We start from the raw sequence: 13,547 nt of genomic DNA, 5'->3' as shown, positions 1-13,547 counted from the left end.
AGTAGTGTAGATCGCGAATTTTCCATGCAAATGCATGTCTTTCCCATATGCCCATGTTTATGCAAATTAGTTTTTACATGATAAAACTGTATAGACAGGTTATTGAAAATTATGTTAGGACCATCAGAAAACTTTTTGTCACCCTAATGATATTGATCTAGGTGCGCAGGTCTACCCAAGCCATCCAACAGATGTGAAGCAACTTTGAGGCTTACTGGCTCTCAGTCAGATGAGAGCTGGTTTGGAATGTCTCATAGTGCACAAGGCTGCCATTGTAAGGTATGCTGACTGTTATCTGTCTCACGGATAGATTGTTGGCTTCCACATACCTGGCTTTTGGCATATAGCCTTTGTGTGGTTGTCTACTGTATGTCATAGATAATAGGAGTCCAAGATGCATCCAGCCATCCTCTTAAGGCTGTTTCCAAACCATTTTGATGGGTTTTCCATCAATTTCTAACCTTTTTTTGTGAACCAGACACCCTCTTCTCTTCCGAGCAGGAGGTGCCTGGTTTGATGCTCGGGTCTCCCATTGACTTTCATTGTATGAAATTGTACTCGAGCACCCGCAGTATTCGGCGGAGCACTGCAATGTGCCGAGCATAGCGATGCTCAAGCCGAACAGCAGTTCGGCCGAGCATGCTCGCTCAACACTAATGCACATAAATATCCTGATACCTATTGTAAAGCACAGAATACCCAATATAAAACAACTCCTTGCTACCCAACCTAGGGTACATTCTCCCTGGTATTTATGATGTAACTAATGTGAGTTTGGATAGCTCATCAAAATGAAAACGTACCTACATGAATGGGAAGTATTCCAGTATTTTAACACACCGCCCGGCAGTGTGTTATTGTAAATAAAAGATCGCTTGCCGTGCAGGGCAAGGGAGCGCATCGGAGCATGAGATGCTCCGATGCTAGCCTCAGGGGGGCTGCCTGGGTGAAAAATAGGGTATGTCCAGGTTCAGCTCTGAACCCGAACAACCCCTTTAAATGGACAATCTATTTTTGTAAGGGGGAATAAGCTGATCACCGAGAGTATTGCTGCTGTCACCTGTGATAGCAATGATCTGTTGTAATGTGCTGAGGGGTTAATGACGCATTAGGTGAAATCAGTAGTCAGGCCATGTCATACTAAGGCCTCTTGCACACGACCGTGTGTCCCCCGTGGCCGTACATCACGGATGGGACCCAATCACTTCAATGGGTCCGCAAATCTGGAGATGCAGTGCAGAAAGGAACGGAACCACGGAACGGAAGCACTACGGAGTGCTTTCGTGGGGTTCCGTTCCTTGCTTCCGTTCTGCAATAAAATAGAACTTGTCCTATCTTTTTATGGAATGGATGGATCGCGCACCAATTCAAGTAAATGGGGTCGCGATCCGCATGCGGCTGGCACACGGTCGGTGTCCGTGCATTGCGGACCACAATTTGTGGTCCGCAGCACGGGCACGGGCAGCACACATTCGTGTGCAAGAGGCCTAGCAGTAGGTGAGCAGAGTTTTCCAGAAAGGGACTCTTTTTGTAACTGCTGTTCACAGATAAGGGAACATTCACACACAGCAGATTTTGTTGAAGAATTTTCCGTGATTGAAAATCTGTTCTATTCACCTAAATGAGGCTTGCAGATCCATGTGCTTTACACCTAATTCTAATGAACGGAACTGATTTTCAGTTGCTGAAAATTCTGCAACAAGATCTTCTGCATATGGAAAAAAAAACTAAAACTAAAATTCTGACACCCACCTGGGTGAGGAGAGAGGGTGGGTGGGGCAATTTAATACTTTCTTTCTTTCTTTCTTTCTTTCTTTCTTTCATTCATTCTTTCTCTCCCTCTCTCTGCCCCTACAGATGTCAATCTCCTGATGGCCGTCACGATGGATGCAAGAAAACGCAACTACCGGTAAGGCTACATTCCCCCTTGCGGTAGCAGGGTCCAGCAGGTTGCTCCGGAGGGGGAACAGCCTGCCGGATTCGTGCTAATGCTAGCCCACCATGCTGCTGGAAGTCTGCTCTGGCCCCATTCACTATAACGAGGGCGGGCTGGAGGTCTAGCAAACAAGGAACAACCTGCAGGACCCTGCTACCGCAAGTGGGAAAGGAGTCTAATTATATATATTTTTTTTTTACACATCACCATATTCTGACCCCAAAACGTTTTTTTATAGTTATATCTAGCTGTGTGGAGGCTCATTTTTTGCAGGCCGATCTGTAGTTTTTATTGATACCAGTTTTTAATATATATATATATATATATATATATATATATATATACAGGTGAAACTCGAAAAATTAGAATATCGTGCAAAAGTTAGAATTTTGTGAAAAGGTTCACTATTCTAGGCTCAAAGTGTCACTCTCTAGTCAGCTAATTAATCCATATCCCCTGAGCAAATTTTTACTTTTTTATGATTTTTAGCTCATGTTTGAGGCTACAAGACCCTTTTTTTATTTTTATTCTGTACCATCGTGTTTCGTATATATCCATGATGGTACTAGAATTGCTCATTTCTTATGTTGGCCTGCCACCTGGCATAATAGAAGTCTATAGCCTTCCGTGGTGCATTCCATCATGGTCCATGGTAGCGGATTCCATAACAGGATTCTTTTGATAACGCGAACCTTGTGCTCCGAATTTGAAAACACAAGTTTGCGCAACACTATTCAACACACATCAGGTCCTCCTTAGGGCTCACGCACTGTCTGTGTCCGTTCCGTTCCAGAAATTACTCGGTGTACATTCGGTTTCCGTATGTCCGTTCCGCAACAATATAGAACATATCCTGTTATTGTCCGTTTACAGACAAGGATAGTACTGTTCTATTACACTTTGCAAAATACAGAATGCAAATGGCCGCCATCCGTATTTTTTGCAGATCCGTTTTTTGAGGACCGCAAAATACATACGGTTGTGTGCATGAGCCCTGACTCCTCAGAAGTGTAGTTTCTTTACTTTGACCTCTCCCTCCTGAGCCGCTGGCAGGCTGTGCCATCCCCCAATGCTCCTTTCTGTTGCTTCTGCTCCCTCTATCCAAAGACTGGACCTTTTGTGCCCTCAGTGCTCCTCTGACACAGAATTACCAATTCATATCTCCCCATCACCCAAAGAGCCCTGCCAAATAGTGTCCCTCCTGTGCACTGCCCCTCTTGCCGGTGCCCAAAAAACCCCAACAACTTTAGTCTGGAAAAAAATTATAAAGACCCCATGTTGTAGGTGGGTCCAAATTAGAAAAAGGTAGGTAGGGTCAATAAAAGTAGTCGGGGACAGTAAACCATTAACCATGATAACACTGCTGATAGCAAGAAACTGCGCGTGTAAAACCTGTATCAGAAATTGGCATGCTGCGAACTTAAAATGTCCACTTTGCTAACTCCGCTGCATTTACATACAACGAGGTGGATGCGATTTGAAATAGTCTGATCCACACATTGCAGAAACTTTGCTCAGTCAAATCTGCAAATTGTAAATGACATTAGTAGGCCGTAGTTTTCTGCCACAGATTTCACCCACTTCAGTGCAACGGGGTGCACCATCCAAACTGATCTTTTTGCCTCAGGAAGCGGTAGGACTGCAGGGGGTGGACATTTAGCCCCCAGCCCTGCACTCCTACATCCTGCTCAGCCTTGCATACATTTGGTGTCAGAGAGTCAGAGACCAGGCCAGATTAAACAAGAGTCTGTCTTTATTGTGTGCAGGATTAAAGTTCTAGTACATCCAGCAGTAGTTTGTATAAAATGCAACATCCTCACAGATGTTCCAGCATGAGCTAAGCAGATGAATATGTCATTGGCCCTCAGATTACTTTGGCTAAGAGCTGTGCTCTAGCAACTGTGGCTGTAGTGTCCGCTATTCTAGGGTACGTAGGTTGTCTTAACTTGTTATCCTTCTGCAGCAGCGTCTGGATCGCCTTAAGCTGGGTTACTTTGCTATCTCTCTCTCTGTAGCCATGCAAATCCTTCCCTTTTAGCGCTTGCTTGTATCTCCTGGAGCTCGTGGAGGTGACGTAACGGTTATTTGGTCAGTTATTTCCATCAGTTATTGTGAGCCAAAACTGGGTGCAGGTCAAAAACACAGAACAGGTGAATATCTTTCCATTGTACCTTTTTCTCTGAGTAGGCTTCACTTCTGCTTTTGGATCACAATAACTGATGGAAATAACTGACATGTGAACTTGGCCTTAGGGTACTATCACACTAGCGTTTTTCTTTTCCGGTGTTGAGTTCCATCACAGGAGCTTAATACGAGTTTTATCCTAATGCATTCTGAATGGAGAGCATTCCGATCAGTATGCATCAGGATGCATCAGTTCAGTCCCTCTTACGTTTTTTGGCCGGAGAAAATACCGCAGCATGCTGCAGTTTTCTCTCCGGCTGAAAATCCTGAACACTTGCAGGAATGCCGGATCCGGCATTAATTTCCATTGAAATGTATTAGTGCCGGATCCGGCATTAAGAGTTCCGGCAAAACGGATCTGGTTTTCCGGTCTGCGCATGCGCAGACCTTTAAAAATGCAAACAATAAATAAATACCGGATCCATTTTTCCAGATGACACTGGAGAGACGGATGCATTATTTCAATGCAATTCAATCCACATCCGGATCCATCTGACAAATGCCATCCGTTTGTGTCCGGATTGCTGGATCCGGCAGGCAGTTCCGGTGACGGAAACTGCCCGCCGGAATCCTCTGCCGCAAGTGTGAAAGTACCCTTACAGAAAGTAAAGAGCAGAAGCTTAAAATGTGATCATATGATGAGACCAGCGTGATCCAGCCCTGAGCACGTGTTAGGCTACTTTCACACTGGCGTTTTGGCTTTCCGTTTGTGAGATCCGTTCAGGGCTCTCACAAGCGGTTCAAAATGGATCAGTTTTGCCCTAATGCAATCTGAATGGAAAAGGATCCGCTCAGAATGCATCCGTTTGCCTCCGTTCAGTCACCATTCTGCTCTGGAGGCGGACACCAAAATGCTGCCTGCAGCATTTTTCTGTCCGCCATGTGGTGCGGAGCAAGACGGATCCGTCCTGGCACACAATGTAAGTCAATGGGGACGGACCCGTTTTCTCTGACACAACAGAAAACTGATCCGTCCCCCATTGACTTTCATTGGTGATCAAGACGGATCCATCATGACGGATGCATGCGGTTGTGTTATTGTAACGGAAGCGTTTCTGCTGATCCATGACGGATCCACAAAAAACGCTAATGTGAAGGTAGCCTAAGTCAGTGGAAATAAAACCAGGCACACAACGATATAAGGGGGGAATGGAGAATTTTATTTAATTTATAATCTTATTAATGATGGGACTGAAGTTTTGGTGTAAATTGCAAATCAAAGTCGAGGATAAGTTACATCCATTGACTTTTATTGATTCAGGGGAAGGCGAAAAAAACCCCCTGTAGGGGGAAAAATTCCTTCCCGACTCCGCTTAGGGCAGTCAGACGATTTCCCTGGATCAGATATTATTAATCCAGAGGAAGGCGAAAAAACCTCACTGAGCCTCAGCCATCAGCTTGTAATGAGGAAAAATTCCTTCCCGACTCCATGCATGGCAGTCAGATTAGTCCCAGAATCAATCACTAAATAATCGGTCCGCAAGGGGTTGGCCAAATTGTACTTTGAATTAGGTGAATGGCTGAATTGGGGAGGGCAACTGTGTTGATCCAGAAGAAGGAGAGAAAAAACCCCTTTATGACATCTGCCAATCTGTCGTAATCTAAGGGGAAAAACACTCCTTCCAGACTGCAAATAAAGCAGTGGGAAAATAGTCCCTGGATCAAATGCCCGTACACATCCATCATCCAGTGGGATCGGCTCCAGGATCAGTGTCCTCTGTCGTCAAGATGTCTTCAAGATGTTTTCCTTCAGTCCAATCGCAGGGAGGGCTTCCAGGATCCAGTCTATACTTACCTGTTGTCTTCATACTGTGGTATATATGATAGGAAGAATCAATAAAGATACCATATAATGTGGTATAATATACAAAGATTTTGTGCTACATATGAAGATTAGGGATTTTACACAACTGTTTAATGCTCATAAAATTTGAGCTTCACATTTGGAGCAGCTTAAATCTTGAATCATTAGGTAATTTATACAACTGTATAGGAACACTGCTTATTTCCATCTATATACCTGGATCTGTTCTTCTGTCCATCCATTCATCTTCTCCAGGGGCTCAGGAGGACATCTTGCTCTGGTGACATTAGAGCTGGTGGAGGGTTTACTGGGTGACAAATGATAACCCTCTGAAAATGGCCTGATGTTTCAGTGGCAATCGTCGCTTCTTGGCGGCTGCCTCCATTTTGCCCAGGTTGAATGGTTTGGGACAGCGTTGAGGTATAGATGGCTACAAGAAAAAGAAATAGATATAAATGAGGATATGGTCATCACAATTGGTGACAGACCTCATATGAAGCTTATGCTGGTAGTATTTCCACATGTAATATGATTACCTTATGTACTCATCCCCCACCATAATAAGATATATTTTTCTGTAGGAGTATAAAGCATATTAAATGCCAAATTAGGGTAGTGGCCTGCACTCATTACAGGGGTCTGCCTCCAACCAGCTCCATTCAAGAATTATTTGTTACAAATATAATTATGACTTTACCTTCCAAAATACATTCAAGGTGCAAACTACTGAAAACACATAAAAGCTCTGCATGCTGACATGCATTACTGGAGTTGGAGTTTAGTGGCCCAATCCCCAAACCACCATGTCCTGTGACAATTGCTACTGCTTGATGGCTCTGCCCCCTCCTTCTTACCTGCCAACATGTCCCCCTATCAAGCCCCTGACATTGAGAATCATATACACAGTGGCGTAGCTAGAAATGACTGGGCCCCACAGCAAATTTTTGAATGAAGCCCCCCTCCCCTAGTAATTTTTTCGCAACCCCTTCCTTTTATGCTGCCCCCATTCCTGTGGCTAGTAAAGATCGCTCTCTCAGATGAGGCCTGGCAGCTGTTCCATCCGTTTTCTACACTGTATATACTGTCACTGTATATAATTTCATTGTGTAATACTGTTATGGGGGCCCTGACAAAATCTTTTAGTCCTCCTCTTCCTGGATGGGCCCCCTTCTGGGTCAGGGCCCCAAAGCAGCCGCTTCCCCTGCTTCCCCTATAGTTACGTCCCTGCATATACAGTGTATGACGTGTATCTAGAGCACGGTAGACTTTCTGTTTATGCACTTACTACAGGGATGTGTGGTGGTGGCATCTCAAGGGCTTCCACAGAGACCCAGTCAATATGCTGGAAGAAATGATGGCCTCTGATGTTACCATGGACTCCTAAGCGCTTGGCAGGATCTCTCTGGAGGAGCTGAAAATGAGAAATGTAATGATAACTTAGTGACTATAACGACCTTTGACCACAATGACCAATCACATTCCAGATCTTACATTTTCAGGGGAAAGCTGGGAAATGAAATCTCCACTTTTCTCTTGTGCAAGTTTTGATAAATTTGCCCTAATGTTTATTCTGTCTGAATGCTGGACTTAGGCTGTAGTGTCAGCAATGGGAGATTTTAGAAATCTGTGGCTGCTTGTTACATAAGCTCAGAGGGGTGGACTAAGTATGTAGACTTGTCCTCAGTACATTAACTACCAGACTCTTACTTTAAAGGAAAACTCATATGTTACGATGGGAGAACGACTATAATGTCTGCCTCAGTGCTGGTAAAAATGGCAGCTCATGCTGCTCCTATTTAACCAGGCTCCGGGCCAGGACTCTTAACATAGATTGTGCTATTACTAAGTCTGTGCTGGATCTGGTAAGGTTGTGGGTCCAGAGGTGACTTCTTAGCATCCTCTGTTGTGGAGACCAGTATTGTAACCTTGTATACTACAGAAGTGCTGGTTGTGTATTGTTACCCAGCGAGCAGCACCTCTGAGCGGGGACCTCTCCTAAACACTACAGTGGTGAGTATTAGTGAAGGAGATCATGGTGCTCTATGGGGTATTGTAGGGGGAGATGTCTTCTATCACAGGTTGTCATGTAACATTGTATAAAATACAGTAGTGTTATGCAGTAACATACTGACCTCTTTAATGATGTCTTCGGCGCTGGAGTGTGTGATGTCAAATTGTGTAGGATCGTACTTACACTTACTGGTAATCATTTCATTTAAGATGACGCCAAATGAATACCAGTCCACTCCAACGCCATACTCCTCCTTAGCCAGCATCTGCCAGGAAGGAGAGAAGATTAGTACACAGCTCTTACCCACATTGTAGGTGCTAAGGTTTCTGCCATTGCCAACATATCATAGAATGGAGTCACTCAAGGTGTTTAGCGGAATGATGACAAGATGTTCTGCCTCCATCCAGCAGCAGATAAACTGCAACCACAAAGTCATCTTTTGTAGACTCGGTGTAACCAAGTGTTACATGGGGGTTCATTCATTTGAATGAGCATATTCTAATATTAGGTTTCTCCACAAGCACCCACTGCAGTGGAAATGAATGGTCACCCCGAGCTTCCCCTGGCAATAACAGCTGATCCCTGAGATCAGTAGATGGCATGAAGGTAATTAAAGAGGTCATTTCATGGGTCCAGAAAAAGTCAGACTTCCACCAATATGATGCTCATGCTTATCCTAAGGATGAATGATCAATATTCTGGACCCCTTCAATACAAATGGATCAGTGAAAATGATGTAAACTCCCCTTTTTCTCACCTCAGGAGCCACATAGCCTTCTGTTCCAGCATATTCGGTGGCTGTGCGGTCTCCAAGCATGTTCTCAAGTGCGAGACCGAAATCCGTGATCTTAATATGGCCCGTCTCAGCCACCAGGATGTTCTCGGGCTTGAGGTCTCTGTGGATGATGCCCTTAGAATGGAGATATTGGATGCCACACACGAGCTCAGCGGCATAGAATCTGTCAGAAAAGTAAATGAATGAATATAATGCGAGGATAACACAGAAGACTCTTAGACTTTCTTACCAGTCACCAGAATAAGAGACAATAATGTTTCTTATAACTGTCAAATAATGAGGCAGTGCAGGGGCGTAGCTATAGGGGGTGCAGAGGTAGCAGTCGATACCGGGCCCAGGAGTCTGAGGGGGCCCAAAGACCCTTGTGCCACATAAGACACTGGCATTATAGAAAGTGCATACTGGTCAACTTACACCTCTGGCTGGAGGGAAGGGGTTAGGTTATGAATTTGGCATGAGGGGGTGCCCTTTCAATGTTTGCCTCAGGCAGCAGGAAGGATTTGTGCTCCCCTGCCCCTTGCCAACAAGCACTGAGGGACGGGGGCCCAAGCTGAACTCTTGCACCAGGACCCATGAGCTTTTAGCTACGCCCCTGGGGCAGTGTCTTATGGAAAGGGCTGCATGGTGGCTTAAAATCACATGGACTTCTATTCCAGGGTTTTAAAGAGCAACCAGTCCTAGTCATGTTCTAGAATGTGTCGCTTATGGCCATTAATAACTATTCCCGGAGGGCCCCTTTAATACCTAGGAATATGATTAAGGCTCCTACACATCGGACTGGGGAGATATCAGAAAAAAAGATCACAAAGATGTGATTTCTGGAGGAACGTTTCCTCTCTGTCTTCAAGTCTTCTTTTGGGGGAACAGATCTCATCAGTGTGATGTGCATGAGGCCGGACACTGGATCTAATATTTCATGTCATTTTCTAACCGTTTAGCTGAGGTTCTTATTTAACCATACCTTGCACTGGGGATGTCAAGCCGCCCCTTCATGTTTAGGAACTGATCAAAGTCCCCGCAGCTCATGTATTCCAGACCAAGTAGAACAAGCATCTGTGACATAGAAGACACCATTACCAAACCATCAGAACATCTACACATGAACTATATGGAATCTAGCAGTGGCATCTGTCATCTTTAAAGGGATATTCCAGTGTCAATAAGTAAAGTTTATTATTTGTATATAGTGAAAGATTCTACAATTTTACAATCTTTCTGTATCAAATTCTCAGTTATTAGGATCTCTGCTTGCAGTTACTGAATGGGAACCGTCATTAGTTTCCTCCCAGCTGCTATAAATCTGTCCTGGTCCAGTGATGGAGATATGGTGCATAGCACTTGACACAGATCTGATAACTGCACTTTATTGAGCCAAGTGTCTGTGTGTCCATAACATGGGGAGGATAGGTTTTTAGCCACTGGAGGTAAACAATGAAGTAATACAGTGTTTATGGATATGCTGAGTTGTGTATGTAATATGCTCCTCGAGGATTGGGCATGTGTACTGTATTTGTACAATATTCATAATCCTAAAAGGTAAAAATAAATACCTAAAAAATGAAATAATACAGCAGAAGAAGCATGGCAGGACAATGCAGAGCAAAGACAGGAGACACTTGGGTAGGTACATTTAAAGGGAACCTGTCACCGGGATTTTGGGTATAGAGCTGAGGACATGGGTTGCTAGATGGCCGCTAGCACATCCGCAATACCCAGTCCCCATAGCTCTGTGTGCTTTTATTGTGTAAAAAAAAAACGATTTGATACATATGCAAATTAACATAAAAGAGTCATATCTTACTTGTGTGACCAGAGAAAAGTCATATTTTCAAGTTCTGACTCATCTCAGGTTAATTTGCTTATGTATCAAATCGTGTTTTTTTTACACAATAAAAGCACACAGAGCTATGGGGACTGAGTATTGCAGATGTGCTAGCGGCCATCTAGTAACCCATGTCCTCAGCTCTATAAACAAAATCCCGGTGACAGGTTCCCTTTAATAAGGTGATCATATACGCCATTGCTTTCTATGGTCAGCAGATGACACACTGACTAAATCTATTAACCCTCTCTACGCTAGACCACAAAATAAGTGACCTCGACCAGGGAAGGTTAAATAAGTGGAAAATGTTATTTTCTAATTTTCTGTAATTCAAACCTGGGGGCGTCTTATAGTCCACAAATAAAGTAAATTAGAAAATGATATAACCTGCCATCATAGAATAAATAACCTTTATTTGCTCCTTTAAAGAGGATCTTTCACCACTCCTGACATGCCTGAATTGCTAGCAGTCTGCAGTAAGGGTACAGAGGAGTGGTAACCAGTTGGGGGGTGTACCTGCACAGACTCACTCTATCCAATCAGTGCTGCCATTTTCAGACTGTAAGTAAATGGAGCAGTGGTCATGTATGCAAACTACTGCTTCATTCATATGGGGACTCAGGGACCTCCATTCTTCTGATCACTGGGGGTCCCTGCAGTCCTACCCGACCCCTTTCTTTCAAATGGCTGGTCGCTCTGAGAGGTGCTGCAGTGAAGGGGCCTAAGTTCTCCACCAAGTGCTGCTGCCCCCTTTTCTGCTGATTGGGTTACGAGTGGAGACATTTGACAAAAGTGAAGTTGTCAGAAGTGTACCTTGGTCTGGAATGCAAAGTCCGCGTGGACAAGGAAGGGGCTCCCAGATGCCAGCTGTAAGACTCGGTGCTCCACCAACACATCCGCCTCATTGCAGTTGGCAAGCATGGATCTCTTGCTGATGATCTTAACAGCATACTTCTGATGGTTAGAAGTATCCTCCGCCAAGACGACCTTACCATAACTTCCCTGCCCGAGCACATGATGGAAAATTAATCTCTTCCTGATGGTATCGGAGATTGTGCTTCTAGAGCAGGTTGGCCGAACACCGCTGTCCTCGACTAGGGGGAATATAATAGAAAGACATGTGAAAGGATATTCCCATCTTAGGCTTTTATACCATATTGATTGGCTTGGTTCTTTCTGTTATTCTGATAGACGATAGCTGCCAACAATCCCGAATTTGTATAGCCAAAACAGAGCTTGGCTATCTCCAGCAGTCCCATAGACTCTGAATGGTGATCGGTCTATACTGTTCTATTTGAAGGGGTATTCCCATCTGAGACAATGAGACACCTTTGGGACCCACACCTATATCGAGAATGAGCTGGGAAAGTGGTGGCTGGAGGACTCCAGATTTCCACTGGGTCCAGCCACCACCAAGCGCTGTCCCAATAGTAGTGAATGGGAGCGCACCCGTTTGCGCAGCCACCGCTCCCATTCATTTCTATGAGGCCGAGCTATTTCAATGGGGCTTGGCTATTTTCTGCCTCCCATAGAAATGAATGGAGGGCAGCCGTACTTGTGCGGTGCGCCCTCTGGGACTTTGTTGGCTACGTTTATGAAATATGTGGGGGTCCCATAGGTGGAACCTGCCCCTATGAGACAATGGGGGCAGATCCTACAGATATGACCCCGTTGTCTCAGATGGGAATACCCATTTAACAGAATCCAGCACCGTAGATAAATACAGACCTAGACCAGACTCTAAAATATATACTGAAATCAGACCCCTTAATACATACAGACCCCAGACCAAGTGCCTTAACCCCTATATATATTGTGGGTACTTCCTCTGGTAGACAGGATTAGCGGACGCAGTATAGAGGCAACAAAAAGTTTATTGGATCAAACAGTTCAGTGTTTTATTCACACTTTAGGCAAGTGCTCAAACAAGCAGTCATATTCAAACAAAAAGTCACCTTGCGGTGTTGGTGGTAATTCAAACAATGTGGCAATTCTGCCTCAAAGAGTCCTTGCTGATAGCAGCACCAACCTGTTTTCACACCAAACAGGTAGCAAGCCTTCATCCAGACACAAGGCTCCCAGATCCCAACACAGAGACATGGCTTCTAAGCCCAGCTGCCTATTTAAGGACAGCCAGGTGCTGCCAAAACCTGGACTGGCATTTAAAATCCGGTCCGGTATTTGCCCTCACCTGGCAAATACCTGTTTTACCAGACCAAACCTCTCACTGTGTCACTATACATATATATATATATATATATATATATATCGTATTTTTCGTCCTATAAGACGCACCGGCCCATAAGACGCACCTAGGTTTTTGAGGAGGAAAATAAGAAAAAAAAAATTCTAACCAAAAGGTGTGCTTTTGGTGGGTTTGAACTAACGGCAGTCTGTGCATGACACTATTATGGGGGATCTATGGATGATGCACTGTTATGGGGTGGGGGATTAGTGGATGGCATTATGATGGTGGGGGGATCTGTGGATGGCATTATGATTGTTGGGGGGGATCTGTGGATGGCATTATGATGGGGGGGATTTGTGGATGGCACTGTTGTAGGGTGGTTAATCTGTGGATGACACTGCTATATGTGTCACCCACAGATCCCCCCATAACACTCCCATCCACAGATCCCCCCATCATAATGCCATCCACATACCCCCCACCATCATAATGCAATCCACAGATCCCCCCCACCATCATAATGCCATCCACAGACCCCCCTTCCCCCATTATTATCCCAATCACAGATTCCTAGGGAGGGACTGTAGTAGGCGGGGAGAGAAGTACTCTGTCCCCGCCGCTCAGTATGTACTGTATTATACGTAGTGTTAATCATAATATCTAAACTGAATAATGATGCGCTCCCCCTGCTCCCCCTGTGCTTACCGGTACATGACACGCTCCTGTAGTAAGCACTAGCAGCTAGCAGGCAGGCCGGGCGGCCGTAACTCACTGAGGTCACGTGCCTGCTCCGCCTACTTCATTCA

General features: G+C 44.7%; 1 protein-coding gene across 1 annotated transcript; it reads right to left on the bottom strand.

Moving 5' to 3' along the window:
* Window positions 1-7,197: 7,197 nt before the first annotated feature.
* Window positions 7,198-12,877, bottom strand: LOC120984460 (protein kinase C delta type-like). Its single transcript, XM_040413377.1, has 6 exons — window positions 12,866-12,877; window positions 11,367-11,647; window positions 9,693-9,784; window positions 8,693-8,894; window positions 8,057-8,200; window positions 7,198-7,335 (listed from the first exon to the last, which is right to left on the bottom strand). The coding sequence occupies exons 2-6, from the start codon at window positions 11,472-11,474 to the stop codon at window positions 7,198-7,200; spliced, it is 684 nt and encodes a 227-aa protein (XP_040269311.1). The 5' UTR covers window positions 11,475-11,647; window positions 12,866-12,877.
* Window positions 12,878-13,547: the final 670 nt, after the last annotated feature.

This window comes from Bufo bufo, unplaced genomic scaffold (assembly GCF_905171765.1).
Source record: "Bufo bufo unplaced genomic scaffold, aBufBuf1.1, whole genome shotgun sequence".
Classification (NCBI taxonomy): Eukaryota; Metazoa; Chordata; class Amphibia; order Anura; family Bufonidae; genus Bufo; species Bufo bufo.
The sequence above is the reverse complement of the archived record's forward strand: the minus strand, read 5'-3'. Positions and strand labels throughout refer to the sequence as shown.

Bases quoted from the DNA above. Each gene is read 5' to 3' on its own strand.
- LOC120984460 (XM_040413377.1), bottom strand. From the start codon at position 11,474: ATGCTTGCCAACTGCAATGAGGCGGATGTGTTGGTGGAGCACCGAGTC. The intron at 9,785-11,366 runs GTACACTTCTGA...TCTATGTCACAG, and splicing joins ACTTTGCATTCCAGACCAAG to ATGCTTGTTCTACTTGGTCT. The intron at 8,895-9,692 runs GTATGGTTAAAT...CTTTTCTGACAG, and splicing joins CTTGACATCCCCAGTGCAAG to ATTCTATGCCGCTGAGCTCG.